The sequence below is a fragment of the Rhineura floridana genome, chromosome 21 (assembly GCF_030035675.1).
Source record: "Rhineura floridana isolate rRhiFlo1 chromosome 21, rRhiFlo1.hap2, whole genome shotgun sequence".
Classification (NCBI taxonomy): domain Eukaryota; kingdom Metazoa; phylum Chordata; class Lepidosauria; order Squamata; family Rhineuridae; genus Rhineura; species Rhineura floridana.
The window spans coordinates 2,962,803-2,988,751 of record NC_084500.1 but is presented as its reverse complement, the minus strand read 5'-3'; the positions used below and the strand labels follow the sequence as shown (position 1 = coordinate 2,988,751).

Below are 25,949 nucleotides of genomic sequence, written 5' to 3'. Positions count from 1 at the left end.
GGGGGAGCGGCCCAGGGGAAGATAACATGCTACTTCCTGACCTGCTGAGCTGGGCGCGGGATTCCCCATCTCAGGCTTGCCTCTTGACAATCAAAGGAGGGACAGAGCAGCGAATGTATGAAGGGTCCCTCTGTTCCCCTGCCCACCACCCTCGTCAAGACGCCCTTCCCTGCTGGACCACTAAGCAAAGCTTGTTTGGCCAGGGAAAGGGTTAAGACAGCGTGTGCACCCCACTTGCCAGCCCTCTGCTGAACAGCGGCCTCTCCTCTCTCCAGCTTCGCTTGCCTGAGTCCCAGCTCCTGAACTGTACAGCCCCAACAAGAATCCTCCACTGAGGGTATGAGAGATGCCACCTCTGCCACACCGGGGAATGCAGCGGCAGAGGCTGGCGGGGACGTACCTTGCCTTCAGCAGAGGAAGAGGCCATCTTGCGCAGGCGCTCCTGCTCGCTGGCGTCCGTGGCGTACTGCGCCAGCTCGTAGAGGACGTTGGTGCGGGGCGGGTTCGTGATATCCAAGTAGTAGGTCAGGGCTGTGCGGTATGAGGTGGGGCACGGGAACGGGTGCTTCTTGTTGGATTCCTCTGCAGGAAGAAGGGCGGGAAGCTTGGGAACTTTGCTAGCGCAAACAACTCCTCTGAAAGAGCCCCAACAGTTACCCAATCCCTTGACAGCCTTCCGCAAGCCGTGGCATGAAAGCAGATTGATACTGCACTTCCCGCCGAGCTGGGCGGCGGCAAACGGTGGGCCAAGCAAACTTTCCCCCTAGAGGTGAGCCGAGATCCAGGGAGGCCCTGTGACTTGTACGGTCGGTAACGGCAGTCCGCTCAACTGAGACTCTGAGCAGGGCCTTCTTGGTAGCAGCCCCCTGACTTTGCAATTCTCTCTCCCCCTTGAGATCAGGCACATCCCCGCTCTCACTGGGTTTCGCTGGCAGGTTAAAATGTTCCCTCGGGCCTTTGAGTGATGAGAGGGGTGCCACTGCTGATTCCCAGACCAGCAACACTTGAGCAAGCTCTGGACACTTCCTTGGAAAGGCTCTCGGCTGGCATTTGGGATGAAAGGAGGTGCCACTGTGAACCTTTTTCTGGCAGCAGCAACCAGCAGAGGCTGTAACCTCTGAGCTGGGGTGGCAGACCGTTTTCTTATGTTTTTGTGCTGGAATACTTGCTCTGTTTGCCATTAAGTGATGGGTAGTTTGTTTTATTTTGACTTTAAACTTTATAATGTTCACGTAATCAAATCAAGTTATTTACTGGATGGTTATGTTTTCAAATTATTTAGTATTCGTTACCAATGTGGCGACTTATGTTTTTGTCCTGCTGTGAGCCACTTTGAGCATATTTATATGGGAAAGCGGCATGAAACTTTAAATCATCATCATCGCCATTTTATTCCCAGAAGCGAGAGGTAATTTTGCATTGGGTGCGTTACTGTTTTTAACTAGTTCTTATAATGACATTATTATATGTGGGATCATTTATTGTATTACACCGTGACCTTCTACGTGACCGTCGGGTGAAGGGCGGGAGATAACCTGGGAAAATAAATTTTAAAAACGAGAGAAAAAGGGAGTTCAGTTTCTCCCCTCCCTCCATCAAAGGCAGCTTCAAGGTGGAGCCAGAAGGGACAGGACGTGCATCACCCTGGTCTATTCTGAAATCTCTGCTCTGCCTGCAAATTATGCTCCCCCCTAAAAAAAGTTTTTTATTTCATTCTGGTTGCTACAGAGATCTGGTCCTTATGCCTCATTTCTCTGGTTTTATTATTAAAAACATCAATGCAATCATTATTAAAAAATCAATGCAAGGTGGCAGATTCATTAAATCTGTCACCCTGGTCAACTGTCAAGGGGCCACCAATTAGTTTCCAGGCTCAATTCAAAGTGCTGATTTTTAACTATAAAGCCTTATGCAGCTCAGGACCCCAATACCCCAAGGACCACCTCTCCCCCCATGAACCAACCCAGACTCCACAAACTCATCGGGTGCCCTTCTTCATGTGCCCTCTCCACAGGGAGATTCGCAAGGTGGCAACACGAGAACAGGGCCTTTTCAGTGAAGCCCCCCCCCCTCCCAGCTGTGGAACGCTCTCCCCAGGAGACCCACCTGGCACCATCTTTAATCATCTCTTTGGACTCATATACCTGCCTTTTATTTGCATTGCTTGTGTTTGTTTTCATTTGGCTTTTAATTGTCAGAGGGGGTTTTAGGCTTTACAGATTTCTGTTGCTTTTAACAGATTTTGTAAGTCTCCTTGGGTCACCCGTTGAGAAAAGTAAATTAATAATAATAATAATAATAATAATAATAGTGTCAGGGAGAGAGATGCTCATATTGCTAGGGGAAAGAGTGTTTGTTTCAATAGGAAGACATGCAAGCCTTTTCACATATGAAATGGGAGGTATAAATTGCACAAAAATGACGAGCAAATAAATGGGAAGCACAGAAGATGGAATGAGCATCACCGGAACAGGAGCCCTGAACAGCCTTAATCCACCTCGAACAGCTAATTAAAAGGAACACAGAAAGGTGCTTTCTGCTGTGTCAAACTGTTGGTCCACCTAGCTCAGTATTGTCTACACTGACTGGCAGCAGCTCTCCAGCGTCCCAGGCAGGGAGTCTCTCCCAGCCTTACCTAGAGATGCCATCGGGGACCTTCAGATGCTCTGCCACTGAGCCACGGATCATGAATGATGCTATCCTGACGGGGTGAGCGGTGCTGTGGAGTGCCCCCCTCCTCAGCACAACCATGCCTGTTGAGGCACAGCTGAGACCTCCTGCCCAGAAAAACAACCACCACAAGCCAAACGGCAGGCAAGGCGTTGTTCAACACCCCACTGTCACAACCACCTCACTTTGACCTCAACAGGTTTAAGCAAGTTCTGCCGCCTACAAAACCAAGGTCCGTGGGCTCGCGGGTTCCCAGCGAGGGGTGGGAGGCGGTGACGTTTCTGGAAGGCGGACAACGCCTGAAGCCGAGCAAACCGGATTGGCCAGCTGGGGCCGGAACGGACTTGGAAGCAGAACCCCGCGGGAAGAGAAACCGGTTCTGCCAGAAAGCACTTTCCAACGAGGAAGAGCAGCTTAAAAAGGGCTGCTTAAAAGGGGAGGGCTGGCAGCGTGAGGACTCCGCCGGTGTCCCTTGATTCAGCGCCTAGCAAGAACGTGGGATCAGGTTTGCATGAGCCCCGGAGGCATCCTACGCGCAGGGCCGTGCCATGAACAGCGCTCAGAGGGGGACATGCCTCTGTAGGCAGGCAACTTGGTCAGTTTCTTGGGGAGTTGCATACATGTGGTGCACAGGCCTCTGCCTGACACTCGCAGGAGCAGGGAGGGAAGAAGATTAAGGGTTGGTCTGGCTTCACGGCTGCCATGTGGCTGCTCGTTTCATCAGGGCCGGACCCAAGCTCAGCGGCTAAACCTCTCCAGTTTAAAAAGGGGATCCGGGGGGGCAAAGGACCTCCATCAGAAGCCGCGGAGAGTTGCTGCAGTCAGAGCAAGCCGGGGGGTGGCTGAACTGTGGCCCTCCAGGTCCGATCAGCCCCAGCCAGCACGGCCAATGGTCAGGGACAATGATGGTAGCTGGTGTCCAAAAACATCTAGAGGGCCACAGGGAAACCACCCCTGGAGTAGAGGAAGCCGGACTAAATGGGAACAAGATGGAGCTACTGAGCCAAGCCGAACTACGTGCCCTCACACTGGACTAGATCCTTTAGCCGTATCTGGTCATGACACTAACTTCCTTACAGTCCAAATTTTGGCAACAAAACAAGATTTTGCTTATTGCCCGGTGATGAGACGGTCTCACGGCATTCTGGCTTCGGCCCAGTATGAAGCAGCAATTACTGAACAGCATGCCAACACACCATATATGGCATGCTTGTAAAGCATGAAGCGGTAATAATATGGAAGTCTGGGTAACCCCCAAGGATTCAGCCAAAGATGCCCGCAGCATCTCTGGATGATACGCTGCTTTTTTCCAACTCATGTCTGCCAGGGGGTTGCTTAAATCTCCTCTATCCACGCTGCTGGGTGTGAGCGAGGAATTCAAACCGCCCCTCCCGGAGGCGCAGCACAACGACCTGCTCTCACAGGAGGGTGCCTGCCGTGTCTCCTAGTAAGTCGGCGATCTGGGCTCACCTTCCTCCTATTAGCTCAGTCAGGGGACAAGCGAACAAACCCAGGGGTGAGGCCCTCCTTGGAGGACAAGTAACTTTTACGCTTAGGTGGGCTTAAAAAAAAAAAGCCTTTCTGGGGTGCAAGGGCAGAACACACCACCAGGTATTAAAAAGTTTTGAGCACTGCCCTTCCGGGGGCCGGACTGTTTCATGGGTTTGCCAAAGCAAAAGGGAATACATCAATAGGAGGACTGCTTTTTTGGGGGGGGGGTGAAGGAGGGGCTACTCACCATCCAGATTGTTTAGAGACATAACCGTATCTAAATCCGCACCAAGGATTTCACCCAGCTGGTTCACCAGCGAAGTGTCGTTGGCCGGATATACAGCCACGTGATCTCCGGATTCGTACCTATGAAGGGGATCAAAAGAGAGAGACCCTGTGGCACATTGCGGAATTTAGAACCTCCACTAGACGCCTGCCCCACGCATCCAAGAGCACCACCCCCAGCACCCACGACTGACCCAGCCCTCCTACACCTGGGGAAACCGTTTCACCTACGTGGAATTGGGGTCAAGACCACCTCATTTAAGGCACAGTTTGGGGGGGGGAATGAGACAGGTGCATTTAAAAAAAAAATTTCATTAATTTTATTCCAGGCAGAAAAAGAGCCTCCTAAGCTGTCCTCAGGCCTCGCTTTTCCTGCACAATTGCTCAGGACAAGAGGCGGCAGCCATTTTGTTTTTGTAAGGGGGGGAGGAGAAGGGATCTGCAGTTTCACAGGAACCGTTGACATAAAGTACAAAGTAATGTTCTCCACTCCAGTTGAAATAAAAACTGACCACAATGTAGGAGGAGAAGCACGGTGGGGGATGAGAAAATATTATTTCGTACCCTTTGGGGATCAGTGACGACTCCAGAAAATACAGAATGGTTAACCTGCATGCATATTAAGGTATCAGCAGTCTAAAAGACTTCATTCTGGGTCATTACACAGAATCGTAGAATAGCAGAGTTGGAAGGGTCCTGTAAGGCCATCAAGCCCAACCCCCTGCTCTGTGCAGGGATCCAAGCCAAATGCATCAGTCAACAGGTGCATCTATCAATCCAGTACAGCCCTCTCATTTTAAACATGCTGGAAGCGCTTGGGTGTTCAAAAGCAAATGTCTCTGCCTTCCAATGAAACACCAGACAGGCAGTAGCTCCATGACAGACAGGAGAAATTCTTTTTCTTCCCACTACCTGCAAGAGATGGAACTGCCATTGTCAGAGGCAGTCTAGCTCTGAACACCTACTGCTCTCGTGCCCTGCATGCCGGATTCCCCGTAGAAGCACCTGCTTGTCTACTGTGAGAATCAGGGCATTGCACCAGCCACATCTTTAGCCTCCTCCCAGAGGACTCTTCAGATTCCGAAAGTTAGGCAAGAAACTCAAGTAAAGTGAGGAATACAGACAGATCAAAAGGGGATCGGTTGTAATGTACGTTTTTGTATTACGCGCAAAGTGAGAAACAAAAATTAAATCATTTTTTTAAAAAAACAGAAAAGGAAGGGGGGATCCATTCTCGGCCGTAACACTTCCTGTGCCCAACCTACCTGATTTTGGAGCCATTGATGTCAAGTTCCAAGTGCATGAGGTGTCGCTCACCGCCCTGGTTCAGTTTCCGGTTCACGGTAACAGGCGCCAGGAAGGGATTCTTAGCATCAAACGGCCTGGAAGGAAGGTTTGGCTCATTGTCCCACATGCCTGCAGTCAGCTGGGGCACCTCCCCCCAACATGAACATGGCCACCCCCAGGGACAAAAAGAGAATTCTGAGTCTCTACAAACACATTCACACCAGACATTTGAAAAATGGAAATGGCCTGCCTTCAAGTCGATCCCGACTTATGGCAACCCTATGAATAGGGTGTTCATGGTAAGCGATATTCAGTGGGAGGTTACCATGGCCTCCCTCTGAGGCTAGTCCTCCCCAGCTGGCTAGAGCCTGCTCAGCTTGCCACAGTTGCACAAGCCAGCCCCGTCCTTGTCTGCAACTGCCAGCTGGGGGGCAACTGGGCTCCTTGGGACTCTGCAGCTTGCCCACGGCTGCACAGGTGGCAGGGCACGTCACCCCTGAGCCACTCACTGTGGGGTGATCTTTAGCTGGCCCTTGACACCCAGGAGACACGAGCGGGGATTTGAACTCACAGACTCTGGACTCCCAGCCAGGGTCTCCTCCCCACTGTGCTATGCCAGCATTTATTCCACTGTTATCCCACTTTAAGCAGTCATGGCTTCCCCCAAAGAATCCTAGGAAGTATAGCTGGCGAAGGGGGTGAGAGCTATTAGGAGACCCATATTACCCTCACAGAGCTACAGTTCCCAGAGTGGTTTAACAGTCTGTCCCTCTTCCCAGAGAACTCTGGGAACTGTAGCTCTGTGAGGGTAATATGGGTCTCCTAACAGCTCTCACCCCCCCTTCACAAACTATACTTCCCAGGATCCTTTGGGGCAAGCCATGACTGCTTAAAGTGGAATAACAATGGAATACATTTATGCTGAGAATGTAGCCGCCTGATATTGCTGGACTGAAGGAGAAGGCTTCATAGTTGGGGGGGGGTTCTCTCCTGGTTCCTCTTCTGCCACGCGAGACACAGGTAGCCTTCGGCTAGTGGTCCAGCTACATCCCTGGATGCAGGGACCTATGCTCTAGCAACCTCAAGACTGGATTACTGCAATGTGTAGGGCTGCCCTCGGAGACTGTTTGCAACCCGCAGCTGGTGCAGTACTCTGATGGGAACTAGGCAGTCTAACCACACAACTGCACTGGCTGACAATATCTTTCTGGGGCCAGTTGAAGGTGCTGGCTTTAACCTAGAGAGCCTCAGACCAGGGGTTCCTAAGCTGTGGTCCATGGACCACCAGTGGTCTGCGAACTTCATTTAGGTGGTCTGTGGCACGTCTGCGCATTTGTGGTTGAAGATGGCACTCTGTCGCATTATGCAAGTCACCCAGTGAGCTTCACGGACGAGCGGGGATTTGAACCCTGGTCTCCCAGGTCATAGTCGGACACTCTAACCCAGCCTTTGCAAGCCTTTGGGTCCCCAGACATTGTTGGACTACAGTTCTCATCATCCCTGACCATTGGCTATGCTGGCTGGGGCTGATGGGAGTTGTAGTCCAACAACACCTGGGGATGCAGTGGTTGGGAAAGGCTGCTCTAACCACTGCGCCACACCAGCTCTCGTTCCAAGGGTAAAATGGGGAGGGGGCAAACTATGCAAGCCACCTTGAGCTCCTTGGAAGAAATAAACACACACAGACCCCCTCCGTTGAATATCACAAAAGGATATTAATTGCTGTGGTGGTCTATGGCTTTAAAACAATAAAAGAGATTCATTCATTCACTAACAACAGCTCCCATCAACACCCCTAACCATTGGACATGCTGGCTGGGGAAGATGGAGAGGTGGGAGTCTGGAGGGCCACAGTTTCCCCATTCCTGGTATAGTGGAAGAATCCATGCATGCTCTTGTCAAGTTTCCTGTAGCAATGAATCTCGCCGTTAAAGGAACCTAGAATTTGCCAAGGTTCTCCCGAGTGGGGCCCAAATTGCACCGCCCGTGCTGGTTCGGCCAAGGCTGCTGCCCGCGGATTCGGCACTTACGGTTTTTGACACTCATAGCTCTTGAGGCGGCCCATTTCACCCGTGTAGATCTTGTTTTCATTAATGTCCGTGTGGACATGCAGTTCATACTGGCGGATGCTACGAAAGAGGGGAAAGAGAGATAAGCTGGCAGCAAGGATCAAAACAGCTGGCTTCTCAACTCTGCAGAGGACAAAAAAAGAGTCAGGCAGACAGTATCGCCCAGTAGTTAGAGATTTGGGATTGTTCTGAAAAAAGAAATCTACACATGCATGATAAGAACTGGACAGGACCAAGGGCAGCCACAGTTTACACGTGGCCATCTTGAGGCTTGTATCTACTGTTAGCTATACTCAACAGCAGCCTTTCACAACCTTTGGGTCCTCAGATGTTGCTGGACTACAACTCCCATCAGCCCCTGCAGCCAGCATGCCCAATGGTCAGGTCACAAATGATGGGGACTGTGGCCCAGAAGCATCTGTGGACCCAAAATTGGGAAAGGTGGCTCAAGAGTATTTATAATTATTAGTTTTTCCCAGAAAGGTGAACTCAAAGGAAGTTACAAAAACAAGAATTAGAGCAACCTAAAATGCTCACCAATAATATGCATTAAAAAAAGAGCAGACTCGCTGAAAGGGGTCGGCACGGCTAGCTTAGGTCCATTAACTGCTATCAGTCTACTGGGAATACAGCAGTCCACAGCACCGCCACCTCTTCTGCGCCAGTGGTGGCCCACAGTTTTTTCCGACCTTGCTCAAACTGTGGCGAATGCGTTAACATTTTCGCCACATGACTCACCAAATAATAATAATAATAATAATAATAATAATAATAATAATAATAATAATAATAACGGTGTTTTTGAGGGTAGAAAAAACATGCAACGTTTTGAATTTTTATTGGTAAGGGTTAGTGAGAAACCCAACACCTCTTCTCATAGTAGTGCAGAAAAATCAGGCGCAAGTCAGACTACACCTCAACACCGCCTCCAAATCTCTGGCGCCTGCATACGGGACCTTCGAAAACAAGAGTCGTGTGTGGACTCTCCTCATAGCACAAGTGCATTGTGCAGCATATAGGATCAAGAATGAACCTGTGGTTTTGGGGGGCAGATGGTGGACGTTCTTTCGAACAGGTACATGTATTAAAGAATTTTATTTGAAATGTTATTTTAAAAAAATAGGTGGCAGATGTAAAGCACCAGTCCGCCACAGGTCAATAGCCGTTTCGCCACATGTGGCTAGTGGCAGCTGTATAGGATGCCAGTGGCCTACACCTAAACCAAAGCTCCATCTGCTAGGGCTGCCGTTGTTCTCAATCCCACGACTGCCACCATCTCCTACTCCTGGACTGACCTGGTTTCGTCTCCCGTGGCTTCCACACCAAAATGTTCACACACTGCTGGCCAGAACTGCTCCCGCCACGTGATGAAATCTTCTTCCAGGCTGTTGAAAGCAGCAATGGTGGAGGAAAGGCAAAAAAATGTTGTTTGGAGCAGAAGAAATTAGGCAGGTTGTTCTCAGTCCATGCCACCCCCTTCCGGTTTTCAGAACTGCCAAATCCAGAGAAAGTTCATCGGTTGCTCCAATGCAGCTCTCAACCGCTCATGCACCCGCTTTAGGTGTTACAATGTTGGTGCCACCCATATGCAAAAAGGAAAGTTTAGGGTTGCCAAATGCCAGCCTAGAAAGGGATTCCTGTGCCTTAAAGTAGTATGAAGGATGAGCCTGAAACTGATTTTATTTCCCCCCCTTTTTAATTTTACCACTTTAGTCCCCTCTTAATATCTCTCCCGTGGATTTCTTAACTGTATTTTACGTAGTTTTATCTGTGTTGACATTTTTTGTGTTTCTTATTGAGTACGATTTTATCGTGAGCCACCCTGAGTGCCCTGTTTTAGGGCAGAAGGCCGGGACAGAAACATTTTAAATAAAAATAAATAAATATGAGGCTGGGCAGAAGCTCAATAGGTACAGTTCCTCCTAGGCAACTACAGTGTCATATGCTGTATCTGTTGAACTACCTCTGGCACTTTACACAACACACACACCCTCTGGGAAAAGGGATGAGGCTTACTGTTCGTAAGGAACAAAGCAGAGCCTTTTCTGTAGTGCCTCCCTCAGCCTGCTCAGGTTTGCTTTAGGGAGCTGGTTGAAAACCTTCCTGCATGCTCAGACCAGCCAGCAGGCTCAATGTTATTCGTCTCCCCCTCTCTCCATCTCCTTTTTTCTCTCTCATATAGCAGCTCTGCTCTCCCTACAATTGCAGAAACACCTCTTTAAAGTCCGACAGCCGCTTCTCTCAAAGCGAAATCCACCACTCAAAATCTGGTTTTCAATCACTTGGTTTTTGTTGTTGCGTGCCTTCAAGTCGATCATGACTTACGGCGACCCTCTGAATCAGCGACCTCCAAGAGCATCTATTATAAACCACCCTGCTCAGATCTTGGAAGTTCAGGTCTGTGGCATCCTTTATGGGATCAAGCCATCTCTTGTTTGGCCTTCCTCTTTTTTTACTCCCTTCTGTTTTTCCCGGCATTATTGTCTTTTCTAGTGAATCCTGTCTTCTCATGATGTGTCCAGAGGACGATAACCTCAGTTTCCTCATTTCACTTCTTTTTAGCTAGTTTTAGACACGGTCCAGTTTCCTCTACTACTACTACTAGCATGCGTGCGCATCCGCACCTGTGTGCGTGCGCATGTGTGTGCGTGCGTAACCTCTGGCCCTCCGCGTGCTGCTGAAGTTCAACTCCCATCATCCTTGACCATTGGCCATGCTTGCTGGGACTGATGGGAGTTACAGTTCAACATCTGGGGGAGGGGGGAGGTTCCCCCCTGGGTCATATACTTTTAGAATCTTCTTCGAAAGCCGGCAGAATTTTATTTAATTCAGAGTAACTTCTAAAAAAAACATTAAGCAGGGAGGGAGAGATTTGGCCCTTGAACCCCAACACTCTCCCCTCATTTGGCTGATCTGGTAGCCAAGCACAGAGCCACTCACTTCCCGTCGTCGTCTCCCAGGCCGAGCTCAAAGATCCGCTGGGCTCCCAGCTCTTCCAGCCTCTTGTCCACGTATTTCCCCATAGCGTTGAAATGCTCGTAGGTCTTGTTCCCCAGCCCAAACACCTGGAAGATAGCAGAAGCAGCTCCTTGAGTCGATCTGAACGGCATCCAAGGCACATCTCTTTGCAAGTCAGGACCAGCTTTGGTCTGTAACGCTTTCAAAGGTTTCGGGGTGTGTGTGTACGTGTGTGTTTTTCCCCTTCGCTAAACAACACAAGGGAAAATTCATGCACAGAAGAGAGAAAGTGGCTAAAGATAGCTCCCCTGCCCTTTCTCTCATGATACCAGAACTCAGGCTCACCGAAGGAAAACACGAGTCAATTCAGGACGCGCAAAAGGAAGGATTTATTCACAAAACACACAACTCCTTTCTGGAATTTTAATTACCACTGGCTTAACAGATGGATCGGGCAAAGGTCACGGTGGGGAGGACTATCTGCAGCTATAACGCCACAAATTCAGCTTAATAGAGCCTCCACATTCAGGGGCAGTGTACCTCTAAGCATCAAGGGAACGCTGTGGCCTTCCTGCCCTGCTGGTGAGCTCCCCTGCCCAGAGGCATCTGGCTGGCTGCTTTGTGATACAGGAGGCTCGATTAGAAATTGTATTTATTTATTTATTTATTTGGGTTGTTAATATCCTGCCCTTCCTCCCAGTAGGAGCCCAGGGTGGCAAGCAAAAACACTACAAACATAATAAAAACAGACTTTAAAATATATTCAAGCAAAATATTTTTTTAAACATCTTTTAAAAAAAAAAAAGCTTTAAAAACATCTTAAAAAGCAATTCCAACACATAATCTTATGTGTTAACCTGGACAGAATTGTCTGCTTATATTGACCTAAACATGGCTCTATGAATCCCAGCATGCAAGTGCGTTGGAATTGTTTTTAAGATTTTTTTAAAAGATGTTCCGTTTTTAAGATTTGTAAAGACGTTTTGAGTGTTTTATCGCTCGTTTTCTGCCCTGGGCTCCTTCTGGGAGGAATGTAAATTTAACAAATAAATAAATAAGCAAGGAGAGAAAGATTGCTTGCAAACACTCCTGAGTTTATACATGGTGCCATCCACATTCGCAGTTCTTTGCAGCGTTCAAATGAGCCAGGTCCCTGCCCCAAGCAGCTTCCAATTGACTGAATTCCAAAAATTGACAGAGAGGTAGAAAACAGAGAAAAGGGAGGGGTGAGGAAATGGGAGATTGAGGAAACGGTGGGGAGGGAGATTAAGCAATGATTCTTTCAAATTAAGCTCATGCACAGTGAGTTATGGGAACTGGATAGCTGTTTCAAAGCTGAGGTCACGTTGCAAGGACAAGGCGGAACGCAAAACTGGAAAGACTGGTGGGGGCGGCAAGGCAACGACAGGGGGGGGGGGCTCTGAAAGTTAAGGATGAGCAGTTTGCACAGGATTGAGGATTGGAGATTTAAGGAGGGGTGTTATGTGATCAGAGTGGCAAGAGAGGGGAGGTTTGGGGGGAGGGCAGAGTTCTTGCTTCCCCCCCCCCCTTCCAGGAGGACAGACTGCAAGGACCACATTTTTGGTGCACTGCATATCATAACGTAGGGGAGGGGAAGAACAGGGCCACAGCTGTGGAAACTGAGTCAGAGGGCTCCCCCCCCCCTCCAGTGCATATCTGGGTTTAATCTGGTTCAGATTATTAACTGCCGGCAGCGTACAAAAATCAGGCTGCTCCCTGGCCTGCTATACTGCTGGGTAACAGCTTACCTGAGGAGATACGCCTGGTGCCTATGGTACTTTCTTTTAGGTGCCAGGTTAAGACCTGGTTATACTCCCAGGCATTTTAACGTTCATGTTTTATATTCAATGTTTTTTACTCTACCTTGTTGTGACCTTGTATGTTTTATTGTAACTTTCTACTGTAACTCTGCTGTTCACCGCCCAGAGAGCTATTTGCTATGGGCGGTCTATAAATAAAATAAAATAAATAAAATAAATAAAATAAATAAATAAATAAAATTCGAGGGTCGGAAGAAACAACTAATTTTGAGGCGTCTGATCGGATTTGGGAAGAAGGATGCAGGGAATGGGCTTCTCAGCAAGCCAGCTCAGCAAGGTGCCGAAGCCTAGAACGGTCTTCACCTTCGAAAGCGAGGTGCTATATATGGGCTATAAACGCATGTCAAAAAAGGAAAAAAGCGAGTAAAAAAAAGTTTTGTTTTTTTTAAAAAAAGTAGAAGCAGCTTGATAATTTAAAAAAAAAATCTGATGTGGATTTTGAGTGGCACTATGGTAGGTTTCCATGCAATCGCTTGCCTGGTCGCCTACGGTTAAGAAGTAATCCTCACAGGTGACGAAGGAAGGAAAATTTGCCAAAGTTCGATCTGTTTCCTCCTCTTTTGTCCATACATGAACTTATATGGTCAGGTGACTAATAAATCCAGACTGACTTATTTACACATTTGCAAATAATTGTGCTAGTAAGAGCATGAGGGCTAGTAAGTCAACTGGACTATGTCAAAGACACACTTGATGGGACTTGGCTCAAGTCTCAAACGTCTGGAAATACAGGACCACCGGTGACCCAACTCACAGGCAGGGTTGATATCCCAGCCCATTCCTGGGACAGGCAGGAAAATATTAATCTCCATGGTACACTGGACTTACGTAGAAAATTTAGACTGTCAGCTCCTTTAGGGCAGAGACATCATCTGCACAGAGGTAAACTGGACTATGACAGCAGGACAATCGGGTCTAAATACCTGCCTAGGTCTGAAGACCCACCAGGTAACCTAAAGCCAGTCGTCCTCACCTACCTCACAGGGTTGTTGTGAGGAGTACGAGGGAAAAGGAGCCAGCCCTCAACCTAAGCTCTTCTGCACTCAAGAACATAGCAGGGGAAGGATTCAGAAGGCTGGGAAAGGGGAGGAGGGGAGAGATCCTGATTCCTCCCCCCACCTTTGTGGCACCCCACCCCCACCCCTGGGTTTCAAACAGCACTACAAGGCTTCTCTTCCATGCTGGCTAGAAACCTAAAGCATTCCTGTTTGGGGTGAGCATTTTCCTTGCAGGTCTCCGGTCACAACCAGCAATTTGTCGCGATGGCCCTGGGGTTTTTTGTAAGTTGCAGTGTCAAAAGTCACACAGATTTGTTTGCCACTCAAAATTCAAATCTGCTTGGAGCAGCAACTAGGTTTGGGGGCACAGAACCCGACATAGCCCCAATGCAGCTTCCTACATACAGACAGACTCTACTCAAACCTACCACATCTGCGCCCCAGACAAGAACATCAAAAGAAGGAAAAGGCTCACAGCGTATTTGAGGCCGGATAGGTCCACATCTGTTTCTTGCAGCCAGTCATAGAAATCCTGGGCATTGTCCGTGGGGTCCCCTTCTCCATAGGTGGCCATGCAGAAGACAGCTAGCGATTTATCGATCTCAGAAACGCGGCTCAAGTCGGCCTGAGAATGAGAGAGTGGCAGCAAGTAAGTGAGGAGTCAGCTCCTGAGAACGTCAAGAGTTCTTTTCATCCAGAAGAATCCTACAACACACCTAGCAAGCAATATTAGGCAATATCTTTCTTAGGGACTGGCTGAGCGTTTGTGACGGCACATGCAAACTCTGGAGTCGCAGAGCGATCTTCCACTGGACAAATGTCGAAAGCTAAAGGATGTTGCAGCCGGCACACAATATTCCACCCAACCACCTCACATTGTAAAATTAAGAGAGAAACAGACTTAGGCTGTAAGAAACCAAAATTACACAAAGGGATACCTAAAGCAATTCAGGGAGGGCTCCTCGCATGAAAGCAAAGCCTTCCTAGTTTCCAAGGCGCAACAGGGCTTGTCCCTCCCTCAAGACAAAAGGGATGAATTTGCAGAGAACTTACCAGGTCGTACTCTTCTGGGTCGGCAGACATGCCTCGCATCCCGTACCGATGGGCGTCTTTAGCAAGGCGGTTGGCAAATTCTTCACCAGTCCCTGTCTGAGAGCCATAAAATACCACAATATTTCTTCCCTGAGGAGGAGATAAAGCCGTGGGTGGGGTGGGGAAAGGAGAGGAGAGACATGTCACATCAGTCCAAAAGGTATCTGCTCTGGGATCATTCCTCAAGAGGACCAGAGTTAGTAATTCCCGGTAGCAACCCCTGCCTTGCTCTCAGAGTAATTGCAGAGTGTTTCTGAATCACTTTCTGCAAGTGACTGGCCTGCTCTAGACTAAGCAGCAGATAAAAAAATTCCCTGAACTGACTGCAGGAAGGGATGAGGGGGAGTTTAAGTGCATCAACTCACATTTGGGCTACCCGGGCTTATAAACAGATTGGAACAGTTATCATTTTGGACTGCACGCTTCTCTGAATCTTACAATGCAGTTGCCAGTTGAAGCAATGCATATACGTACAAAAGCATATTTGGGGGAGAAATGTCTATTTTAGGAGGAAGCCAGTGCAAAAAAAGTATTTCAGCTAGAAATGCATGCAATGTAAATGCAAGGCCATTGTGCTTTTTTTAAAAAAAAAAAATGCACAAACAGGATGGAATAAGTGGTGATTAAACATATCTGAAACTAACATGGGCAGAACATAGATTCACCTATAGCAACTGCTGGTAGGTGACGCATGACTGACCACACACAAAGGAACCCTTCCCTACATATAATAAAAGAATTATTATATCAAGTAAAAAAGATCTGGCCTCACCACCTCCCAGACATGCTAGATTTCTATTTTTGTTTTTAAGCCAAGCCAGTTTTATTGTAACATCTGCTGTTTGCCAATTCCCCCACTTGCTAGATAAAAGCCTGCCAGGCACCGCCACCCTAGGTGCCCTACTAATGTTTTGGACCGCAACTTTCAGCCCAGAGCGCCAGCTGCGGTTGACAGGAGTTGTAATTAAAAAAAAAAAATCATCTGGAGAGGAACCAGGTTGGTGGCTGATTCACACTGTCTCTGATCCTTGATTGAGCAAACGAAAATTAAACCTCCTGGATTATGAGGACATTACGTTTTGTATCTCACCATCATCCCCTGACACGAAAGGGGAGCTTGTTTCATCCTCACTGGAAAAAAGCCTCCGAGGCTGGTTTGGCAGAAAACCAAGGTTGCCTGGGAAGATCCACGGCAGAGCCGGGGTTTGAATTTAGGTCTTTCCCAGTGTGAGAAAATGCTCTTGTTCCTTTATATTGCGCTTAGGGCAGTCTGTGTTCCCAGAAGATGTAGGTGGGGGAAAAAAAAAACCCTCTCTACTTACATGGAGGGACAATCAACCTTTCCTTCACTAGAGACGTCAAAAACGTGGCTGAGTTTATCATTACCATTATCATATTTATACCCGACCTTCCTCCCAGTAGGAACCCAGGGACATATGTGCTCAAGCTGAACTTGGTAATCAAGCTGAACTTGGAGCATCAAAGTTCAAGGGAAGGGATGAGTGTACAAAATCACTTTTTAATATCTTACTGAGGCTTCTGCACCAGAGTCTGACTGCTGCTATATTATTTTGCAGCATATTGTATTTTATATTGATTGTTGTGGATTTCAAGTACTGCATTTTACATGAGCCGATTAACAGCCGGAATCTCTCTTATCTGTCTTAAAACAACATAGCAGGTCAGGCCGCTTATCTGTTTAGCACAGGGATAGGGAACCTTTTCCAACCCAAGGGCCACATTCCCTCGTAGGTGGCCTTTGCGGGGGGGGGGGGGGGAGAGATGCTAGTGGTGGGTGCAGCCAGAAGCAAAAGTGGGTGGGGCAACAGATGTGCCCACCTCCTTTTGGCTACACTCCAGCCACATACAATTCAGACACGCGTCTCCATCTAAGCAAGTCAGGCAAAAGTACTTGAGGAGGACATAGACCAGCTCCTGCGAGGGGCATGGCCTGGATAGAGTCCCCAAGGGCCGCGTAGTGAGGCCTGGAGGTTCCTGACCCTCCAGTTGTTTCATAAAATGCACTGTGGCAACACGGACACCAAACTGGGCGGATCCAAGTTCGGGGAGCTCTATTCGGCGTATATAAACAATAAAAATTAAATAAATCCATTGTTCTTTCAGGTGTGCCAAAAAATTACTGGGTCATCATGGTCGCTTTTCTTCAAACGTGAGCGGCGTTAACAGAAGCGTACACTATGGAGAGCCGTCTGTGGGATGCACGTTTTAAAAAATAGCCACACCACCCCTGTTGCCTCCATGGCATGGAGGCAATATTAAGGGCCGTAGCTCAGTGGCAGAGCATTTGCCATGTACGCAGAAGGTTCCAAGTTCAACCCCTGGGACAGACACCTGCCTGACACCCTGGAGAGCTGCCGTCTGTCCGTGTGGACAGTACTGAGATAGACACACCACGGGTCTGACTCGGTTTAAGGCAACGTCCTATGTTCCTGTTTCAACCCTTTGCTCAGAACCCTGAGGACTAGAATCCTACTTTCCTTTTAGGGGAAGGAACGCAGGTTGGGCTGGGAAAGATTCCTGGCCTGAACCATGAGGACTAGAATAATGCGTTACTTTTAGGGCAGGGACCATAGCTCAACAGCAGGTTCAATCCCTGGCAGCATCTCCAGATAGGGCCAGAAGAGTCCCTTGCCTGAAACCCAGGACAGCCGCTGCCAGTCAGTGTGGATAATATTGAGCTACATGGACCAGGGTTGGACCCTGTAGGAGGCATGCCATCGCAAGGGATCCAGGAGGGCAGGAAAAAACCTTGCTGCAGCTCCCGTTTCAACATCTACTGGGCCAGAAGTACGCAAGAAAGAAAAGCCAAACATACCGTCTTCTTCATTTTTTCAATGAAGCTGCCTTCGTTGGCCGACTGCCCTCTGAAAGGGAGAGAGAGGGGGGGAAAGTTATGAAGTACGCACTCTTGATCGCCACGGCTGTGCATCCAGATCAGAGAGGCCGGCAGCTAAGTCTCTATCCCTGCCCACGTTGGCAATTCCCCCAGGCCAGCCGCTGCTGCTTCAGCTTTTTGTTGCTGCAGCAGGGGCAGAAAACTACTTGCAACCCAAGGGCCGCATGGCAGCAGCGGGCAACCTCCCAGGGGCCGCATGCCAGCAGCAGGCAGGGTCAGAAGCCAAAGCTAAGGGAGCAAGAAATGCACTTTTCCCCTTTGCATGGCAGGCAAGTTTCTACACAAACGTCTCTGTCTCCTCCATCCAGGAAGGAAGAACCATCATCAGAGTTCAGGGACACATTCTCCCCAGGCGTAAGGAGGGTGTGAGGCATGGCTGGCGGAGGGTGTGGACTGGGGAGGTTCTGAGGGCCAGACAGTTTGGCCTGGAGGGCCGCTTTCAGCTCTGGGGCCTGAGGCTCCCCACTCCTGCTATACAGTCCTGAGTACAGTCTCCCTTGCAACCACCACGCAGGACTCTTTCAGGCTCACACAGAGCTACTCTGTCGATAAATTAGTCCTACGCAAAATAATTACATGCCTATTAACACAATGGTGATGTAGGATAGCAGCTAAGCAACAAAAAAAGGAAGGGACTGGGACGTCCCCAGTTCAGTTTGAACCCAGAAAGCCATTCTCTGAGCCTTAGCCCTCCCCCATCTGCAATCTGAGGGACCATTAGGCTGCCCTACCTTGCAGGGTCGCTATTAAGGATTACAACAAAACCATATACGAGGGCAGTTTCAGACCCTTCGGAAGCAGAGAAATCGTTACTTCTTTTGCGTCCCAGTCAACGAGGAGTTTATGGTGGCCTGAGTGGGTTTTCCCACTCCTCCCCCACCGCCACCCCACAAACAACTGTCCTACGAGGTAGGCAAAAAACAAAAACACCCCATACATGGGCAGGGGGTTGTGTGCGAGTACAATAAAAACACAATGATGATAAAAACAACTGATACAACAACATACTAGTTAACAGAGCCGGCAAAGTGGGCCTTGTGGAATATAAAATGTCAGCCAATTATTATTATTATTATTATTATTATTATTATTATTATTATTATTATTATTATTATTATTATTATTATTATTATTATTATTACTATTACTATTACTATTATTATTATTATTATTATTATTATTATTATTACTACTATTATTACCACCACCACCACCCACTCTTCACCAGTTGGTCCCATGGAGGGTCACAACAATATAAAATGTGTCATTAAGAACAGTTTAAAAAAAAAAACAAATTCAGTCCTGAGGTTAGGATGAGAGATAGCAACTATCCCTCCCCTCAAGGCCATCCCGTGACTTTCACGGCCAAGCAGAGTTTTGAAGCAAAGTCTCCTAGATCAGCTCTCAATAATGGCCGGTTTACACCATAACCTGTTTTCAGGGTCGCTGCCTGCTTTTCTCCCCCTTCTTTGCAGAGTGCCTTCGCTCTTAGGTGCTGCAGCTGTTTGGTACGGCGTATGGCTAAATAGAACCTCCAGATCCAGAGACACTTTACCTCTCTGGAGACTTTGCGAGGAAGAAAGAGCAGCAAAGGGCTACCAACTTCATGCCCTCAATTGTGGCTCTTCCCCACGACAGGCCGCGGTGGGAAACAGGACGTCGCGCAAGATGGGCCTTTGCTCTGACCCCGTGGGGTGGTGGTTGTTACTATTCGCTGAATTTGTATCCTGCCCTCTCTCCCGAAGGAGCCCAGGGTGAAAAACACAAACAAAACAGTTTGACAAGAAAAAGAAAAACACACTAAAACAGTTAAACACATCCCAACACGCGACTGCAATTAAAAGCATTCTAAAACACGGCTGAAACTATTGTAAAAGACAGCTTAGAAACATTCCTTCGCCAGGGATTTTCAGGCTGCCAGGAAGAGACCCCTTCAGCCATCCAACGCCTGGGTAAACAAGAATGTTTTCAAATTCCTCCTAAAAGTTAACCTTGCTGGAGACCGACGCACCCCCCTGGGGAGGGCATTCCATAAACCGGGAGCAACTACTGGAAAGGCCCTGTGAGTAAGTTAAGCCTGGTATGCCCTCTTCTACCGTAAGGAGTGCACACCACCCTGGAAGACGAGAAGATGGGAGGGAGGCAGCCCTGCCGGATCAGGCCTAAGCTCAGTCCAATGCAGCATTCCGTTTCCCACAGTAGCCAATCAGATGCCTCCGAGAAGCAGAGAGGCAGGGCATGAAGGACACTGCCCTTTCCATGTTAATTTGTGACCTCCCCCTCTCCCTTGGTGCTAGAGGTGGGAAGAGGACTACCTCTACCTAGCCCTCCCATTCAACCTCCTCATTTGCCAAGTGTATATTGAACAGCTGGGGTGGGGGGAAGAGAGAAGTAGCCCTCCCCAAACCCTTATTATAGCAAGCCCACTCTCTGCTTTCTCAAATATTGGAAGGGCTGCCATGCCAGAAACGGAGCAGATTTCTACTCCGTTGATCCAGAGGGCAGGACCTGAACCAAGGGGTGGACCTTCATAGCGGGCAGATTTCAGCTAAACATTAGGAGAAACTTTCTAAAGATGGAGAGCTACTCCTTTGCTGGTGGCATTTAAGCAGAGACAGAGGGCCATCTGTCGGGGTGGTGATCACAGAATAGTAGAGCTGGAAGGGGCCCATAAGGCCATCCAGTCCAACCCCCTGCTCAATGCAGGAATCCAAATCAAAGCATTCCCAACAGATGGCTATCCAGCTGCCTCTTGAAGGCCTCCAGTGTCGGAGAGCCCACTACCTCTCTAGGTCATTGGCTCCATTGTCATATGGCTCTAACAGTTAGGAAGCTTTTCCTGATGTTCAGTTGAAATCTGGCTTCCTGCAACTTGAGCAGTCTTCTCAAGGGCTTTTGGCAACGACAAGGCCGTCTGGGGGTGGGTGGATGGGAGGGAGGGGAGGAGGTCAATCTCTTATCTTTTTGTCGCCTGTTGAAGACCTTCCTCTTTCAACAAGCCTTTTAAGGAGGAAGCTTATCCCAGTCTGCTACTGAAGACCTTCCTCCTTCAACAAGCCTTTTAAGTAGAGACCTTATCCCAGTCTGTGTCTGTGCTGGAATTGCCTTTTAAGACGTTTTAAAACCTTTTTTAAAAAAACAATGTTAATCTTTTTATTTTTTAAAAAAAATCTTGAAAGTTTTTTTTAAAATGTTCTTAAAGATGTTTTGTTTTAATGCATTTTAAAGTCTGTTTTCATGACGTTTTAACGTTTTTTCAGGGCTTCTGTTTGCCGCCCTGGGCTCCTGCGGGGATAAAGGGTGGGATATAAACCAAATAATAAATAAACTCTTTCCCCACCAAAAAAAACATGAGTCAAGCTCATTAGGGAAGTCAAGCAAAACAAAGCTCCAAGAGCCCCAGCCAAATTGGCCTGAACTAAGCACATCTGGAAGCGAGGCGTGGGTAGGCAAGGCAGCCTCAAAGGAACAGAGACAGCACTACTTGGCCGGGGAGGGGGGCAGAAAGAAAAGACATAAGGAGGAGGGGGTGGCTTAATTGGATCCCACCGGAGGCCAGGGTGCTTTTCAGAGACAGAGGAGGAGGAGTTGGCTGCCTGCCCGTTTCAAGCAGAAGGCAAGAACCACAGACATAGCATCACTTCCCATTTGTGTTTCACAAGAGAAGAAGAATGCGAGGCAGAGAGGGGAAAAAAGAACGGAAGAGTTCAGCCAGCTTTGGGTTTCAAACACAACACCACACAACCTGTCCTTGTCGGGCCCGGCCAGAGCTCGAGAAGGTGGGTCCGGGGGGGGGGAAGTGGGGTATAAGGGCGGAGCTTGGAGAGCATGGAAAGGAAGGGAGGAACCACAGCAAGATTATGGATCAGGGCGTTTAGCACAGCCTTGGCCAGCCTGGTACCGTCCCAAAGTTTCAGGCCACTGTTCTCCAACCTTGAGCCCCAGATGTTGTCAAACTACAACTCCCATCAGCCCCTGCAGGCTTAGCCAATGGCCAAAGGTGAAGGGAGTTGCAGTTCAACAACATCTGGGGACCCAAGGTAGAAGAATAGCGTTTTAGACTACATCGGCCCCAGCCGGGACAACCGTGCTGATCAGAGCTGATGGGGCTGGCCGTCCAAAACGGCCATGCTGGCTGTGGTCTGGAGGGCACCAGGTTGACAAAAGGCTTGCCTAGTGAGTAAAAAAGCAAAAGAGGAGCTAGGGTATTGATCTCGCAGATTTCAAGGTCTAAAATAAATCTGCTCGTTAAGTACATTCTCTCCTCCAATTTTGCAGACGGGGAACATTGCCCCGATCTGCCATAGGCGGAAATATACCCATGGCAGGAGAACTTGTAAACCAAGCAGCAATAGCCTCTTGTCCATCTCTGATGGCCCTTTGGCACAACCTCACAAATGCACCCTGCTTTCTCTGAAGATGGTAAAGGGGAGGGGGGAGAGAGAGATGAAAGATGACAGACCAAAGATGGACCACAGGCCAATTTCTGGTTGGCCACCTGCTGGTTGCCAGGATTCTTGCAGAGAAGCTGGACCAGGTTCACCTTAACCCTCATCTAGCAATTATTATGTTCCTAACAGAGCAATATATCAATCAGAAAAGGCCATTGCTCAGTGACAGAGCATCCTTTGTGCGCAAAAGGTCCCAGAATCAATACGCAGCATCTGTGGTACAGCTGGGGAAAGACTCCAGCCTGCAACTTTGGACAGCCCTAGCCAATCAGTGCTGACAATGACTGACCTGCACAGGAGTATATTGCCTAGACAGGTAGAACTTCCTCGGTTACTGAGCGCAGGATCAAGGCTGCCGTGGAAAGCGCGGAAGGTTCTCTAACACTGAGGTTGATGTTCTAAACCCAGCTTTAAATAATGGCTGTAATTTTTTTCTTTTTCACATAAGTGAATGAAATTTGCAGGCAAACATTGCCTAGAACTTCCAACTCCTAGGAGGCAGTACAGCCAAAGGTCATGGATGTTGGGAGGTGTAGCCCAGCAACATCTGAAGGGCATGAGATTGGGGAAGGCTAAGGTAAAGCATCGACCTTGGCATTACCACATTTTTTCTTGCAGAGAAGTTTCTTCAACACTGAGGTTGTTGCTCTAACCCATTCTTCCTCAACCTTAGATGCAGGATGTTGGTGGACTACGGTTCCCATCATCCCTGACCATCAGCTGCGCTGCTTGCCTGGAGTTCAACATCTGGAGAGCAACACATTAGGGAGCATCACTGCTTTTATTCTCTCTGGGCCAAACTACGTGCAACGTCTGCCTGCAAATTTCATTCGCTTATGTGAAAAGTGGGGTGGGGGGAGAATGTCAATAGCCATTTTCAGTTTCCCCGTTAACAGTGATGATGATACAAGAGCTTCAAAGAAAAGTGGCGATGAATCAGATCCTGACTGTTCTTTGAAGTGTGGGGTTCTCCAGACACTGAATGAAGTAAGAAAGAACTTTCTGGGACTCTGAGAGCCCTTATTATAAGGGGAAACTTTTCAATGCCTTATAGACAGTTGCCTATAACATGCTTAACTATGCCACTCTTATTTTGGAGAAGCAGCAGCCACAGGTCTCCAGTCTCAAATATGTTCCTGATCCAGACTGGGGTCAGTGCCAGTTTTCTGCTGAACCCCACCCCGCCTTTGCCTGGCTGCAGCGAACAACTCTTTGCAGGGAGAGGGCAAAAAACAACCAGGAGAGAGCAGGGGTTTTTTTCCAGCAGAAAGCCAGATCAAGGCCCTCTGACTGCTCTTCCTCCACTGAACTCAATGGGACTGACTTCTAAGTAGACCTGGGTAGGTTAACACCAGTAATCAACCCTGCAGGCTTCTTGCTGACAAACTGAATTAGGAAAGCAAGTCAGCTCACAAGAGATAAAATCCAAAGCCCACCTAGCCTTGGGGGCGTGCGGAGCTCAACTCTCTTGCAGATTACAAAAACTGCTTAATTGTCCGGAAGAGATTACAATTTGCCCTCAGATAAAAGGAGTATCGCAAACCTGGATTAGAGCTGCTAGAATTCCTCCCCACCTCTTTGCCATACTCTAAAGCCATCCCACTTGTGACAGGGTCAGGGTAGTTAAACGTATTTTTTTAAAAATCCTCTTGAATCACATCCAAGGCCCATCGAGGCCCACATCCTGTTTCCCACAGCTGCCCGCCAAGATGCCTCTTTGGGAAGCCCACAGACAGAGGGAGCAGCCTATACCCAATACAAACCTACCCGTACACTGCGCTCGACACCTAAGGCCCTCCTCCGAGTGCCATCCCATCGAGAAGCTCGGAGGGTAGTGACCAGAACCAGGGCCTTCTCGGTGGTGGCCCCCGAATTGTGGAATAGTCTCCCCGATGAGGTACGCCTGGCGCCGACGCTGCTATCTTTTCGGCGCGAGGTGAAAACCTTTTTATACTCCCAGGCATTTTAAAATGTATTTTAATAATTGTTTTTATAGTGTATTTTAAACAGTATCTTATTATTGTTATATTTTGATGTTGCTTGGTTGTTGTTGTTTGTTGTTTTGATTTTTGATTCTGTTATATTTACTGTATTTATCTATTTTGCCTGTTTTATCTTTTATGTACACCGCCAAGAGAGCCTTCTTGGCTTAGGGCGGTATATAAATTAAATTAAATAAATAAATAAATAAATATCGCTATTGCATCTGGTACTCAATAGTATACTGCTTCTGCAAATGGAGGTTCCACCTTAATCGTCACTTTTAAGAGCAGCCCTGCAGGATCAGAGCATGGAGACCTACATTCTAAAGCGGGAAAGTCTCAAGCAGGGCGTGATGGAAGCATCCCTTCCTATCTTGGTGCTTCCCAGAAGCTGGCATTCACAGGTATACTGCTTCTCAACTTGGAGGCTCGACAGAGCCAACATAGCAAATATGCCACGTTAAGGGATATATGAACAGCTAACTACTCCAAACAAAGAAAGCAGCCTTGGGAATGTAACCCAAAACTCCTGATATGCAAGAAGTCTCTGTACGTGCCTCCTGGACCTCCGAAAATCAGACGGCAGGAACACAGAGAAGCCTGCCACCTTCACACCCTTCCTGCTAGCTGCCAGGAGCAGCTGACTGGCCCCTGTTGGCACTTTCTCCTCCTTGCCGATTCCAGTGTACATCCAGAGAGTTCCCGATAGCTGAGCAGCTGCCTGGTGACTGGCCGTCTCCAGGTAGGTCTGGGAGGGACTCCTGCCTGAAACCTCGGACAGCCACTGCTGCCAGTCAGTGTAGACAGCACAGAGCCAGATGGACCAGTGGTCTGAGTTGGTCTAAAGCAGCTTCCTCTCTTCCTACGAGACTTGACCCGTCAGCCGCAAAGTCCCCAGTTCAAAATCTGCCATGAATTTTACTAGGTGGCATTGCTGACTTTCAGCCTCAGCCTCATCTACGCAATATCCGGGGTGGGGTGGGGGGAGAGAGAGAAGAGTCATACTGGCCTACCTTGCAGGGCTTAGGAGAGCAAACGTGCATGAACACATTAAAAGGTCATTTAAAAAATTTATTTCCTTACATTTATATCCCACTTTTCTTCTGTCGTGGAACCTGAGGCAGCATACGCCTGGGGTGGACCTCCCACCCACCCAAGCGCTGGCCAGACCCAGGCCTGCTTAGCTTCACCAAAAGCTGGCGCCGTCGTGAATCTCCGGATCAAAGCAATTCATATTAGGCAGGAAGAGAGCCTTTTAACCCGAGCCGAGTCATCCACTCTGGCCCCATCTACTCTGGCTGGTAGCGTCTCTCCAGGGTGTTTTGACTTGGGATGTGGGGCGCTGAACTGGGAGTCGGCAGCCCGCAATGCGCACGGCTCCACCACTGAGCCACGGGCCTCTCCACTGACACTAAACGCTTTGACGGAAAAAAAAAAAAAGGACCGCACTAGTCCTCATTAAGTTTGGGATACTTTTAAGCAGCCAGAACTGGCGCTCACGGATGCTGGGGCAGGAGCAGCAGAGGGGAAGAGCCGGGGCAAAAGGAGGATCAAGCCACGCAACATCTCTCAGGAACGTCCAAGGGTTGTAGGTCAATCCTTGGCATCTCCAGGTTGGGCTAGGAGAGACGCCTGCCTGAAACCTTGTAGAGACACTGCCAGTCAGTGCAGACAGTACTGCGCTCAACGGACCAAGGGTCTGACCGGGTGTAAAGCAGCTTTCTAGATTCCTAAAACAACCTCACACAGCAGCATCCGTGTGCGTTTCAGGTTTTCCCAAGACGAAGCTACCCCTCACCCCCCCCCCAAAAAAAGCTTTCACGTCCAACCCGATTGGCTTGGACTACGCTCAAGAAGAGCCAGCCTCATCTTCAGGGAAGGCAGCCAGGAAAGCCGGGGGAGGGAGTT

At 48.6% G+C, this 25,949-nt stretch overlaps 1 protein-coding gene across 4 annotated transcripts in view; it reads right to left on the bottom strand.

Moving 5' to 3' along the window:
* Nucleotides 1-25,949, bottom strand: part of LOC133374464 (NADPH--cytochrome P450 reductase) — a 55,537-nt gene that overhangs the window by 9,276 nt on the left and 20,312 nt on the right. For all 4 annotated transcript variants that reach the window (XM_061605467.1, XM_061605465.1, XM_061605466.1 and 1 more), the window contains 9 exons: nt 17,528-17,576; nt 14,653-14,781; nt 14,075-14,224; nt 10,743-10,867; nt 9,098-9,187; nt 7,764-7,862; nt 5,712-5,828; nt 4,409-4,527; nt 401-582 (listed from right to left, as the gene is read on the bottom strand). In XM_061605467.1, the coding sequence (XP_061461451.1) occupies nt 401-582; nt 4,409-4,527; nt 5,712-5,828; nt 7,764-7,862; nt 9,098-9,187; nt 10,743-10,867; nt 14,075-14,224; nt 14,653-14,781; nt 17,528-17,576 (1,060 nt within the window). The remainder of the gene's footprint in view (nt 1-400; nt 583-4,408; nt 4,528-5,711; nt 5,829-7,763; nt 7,863-9,097; nt 9,188-10,742; nt 10,868-14,074; nt 14,225-14,652; nt 14,782-17,527; nt 17,577-25,949) is intronic.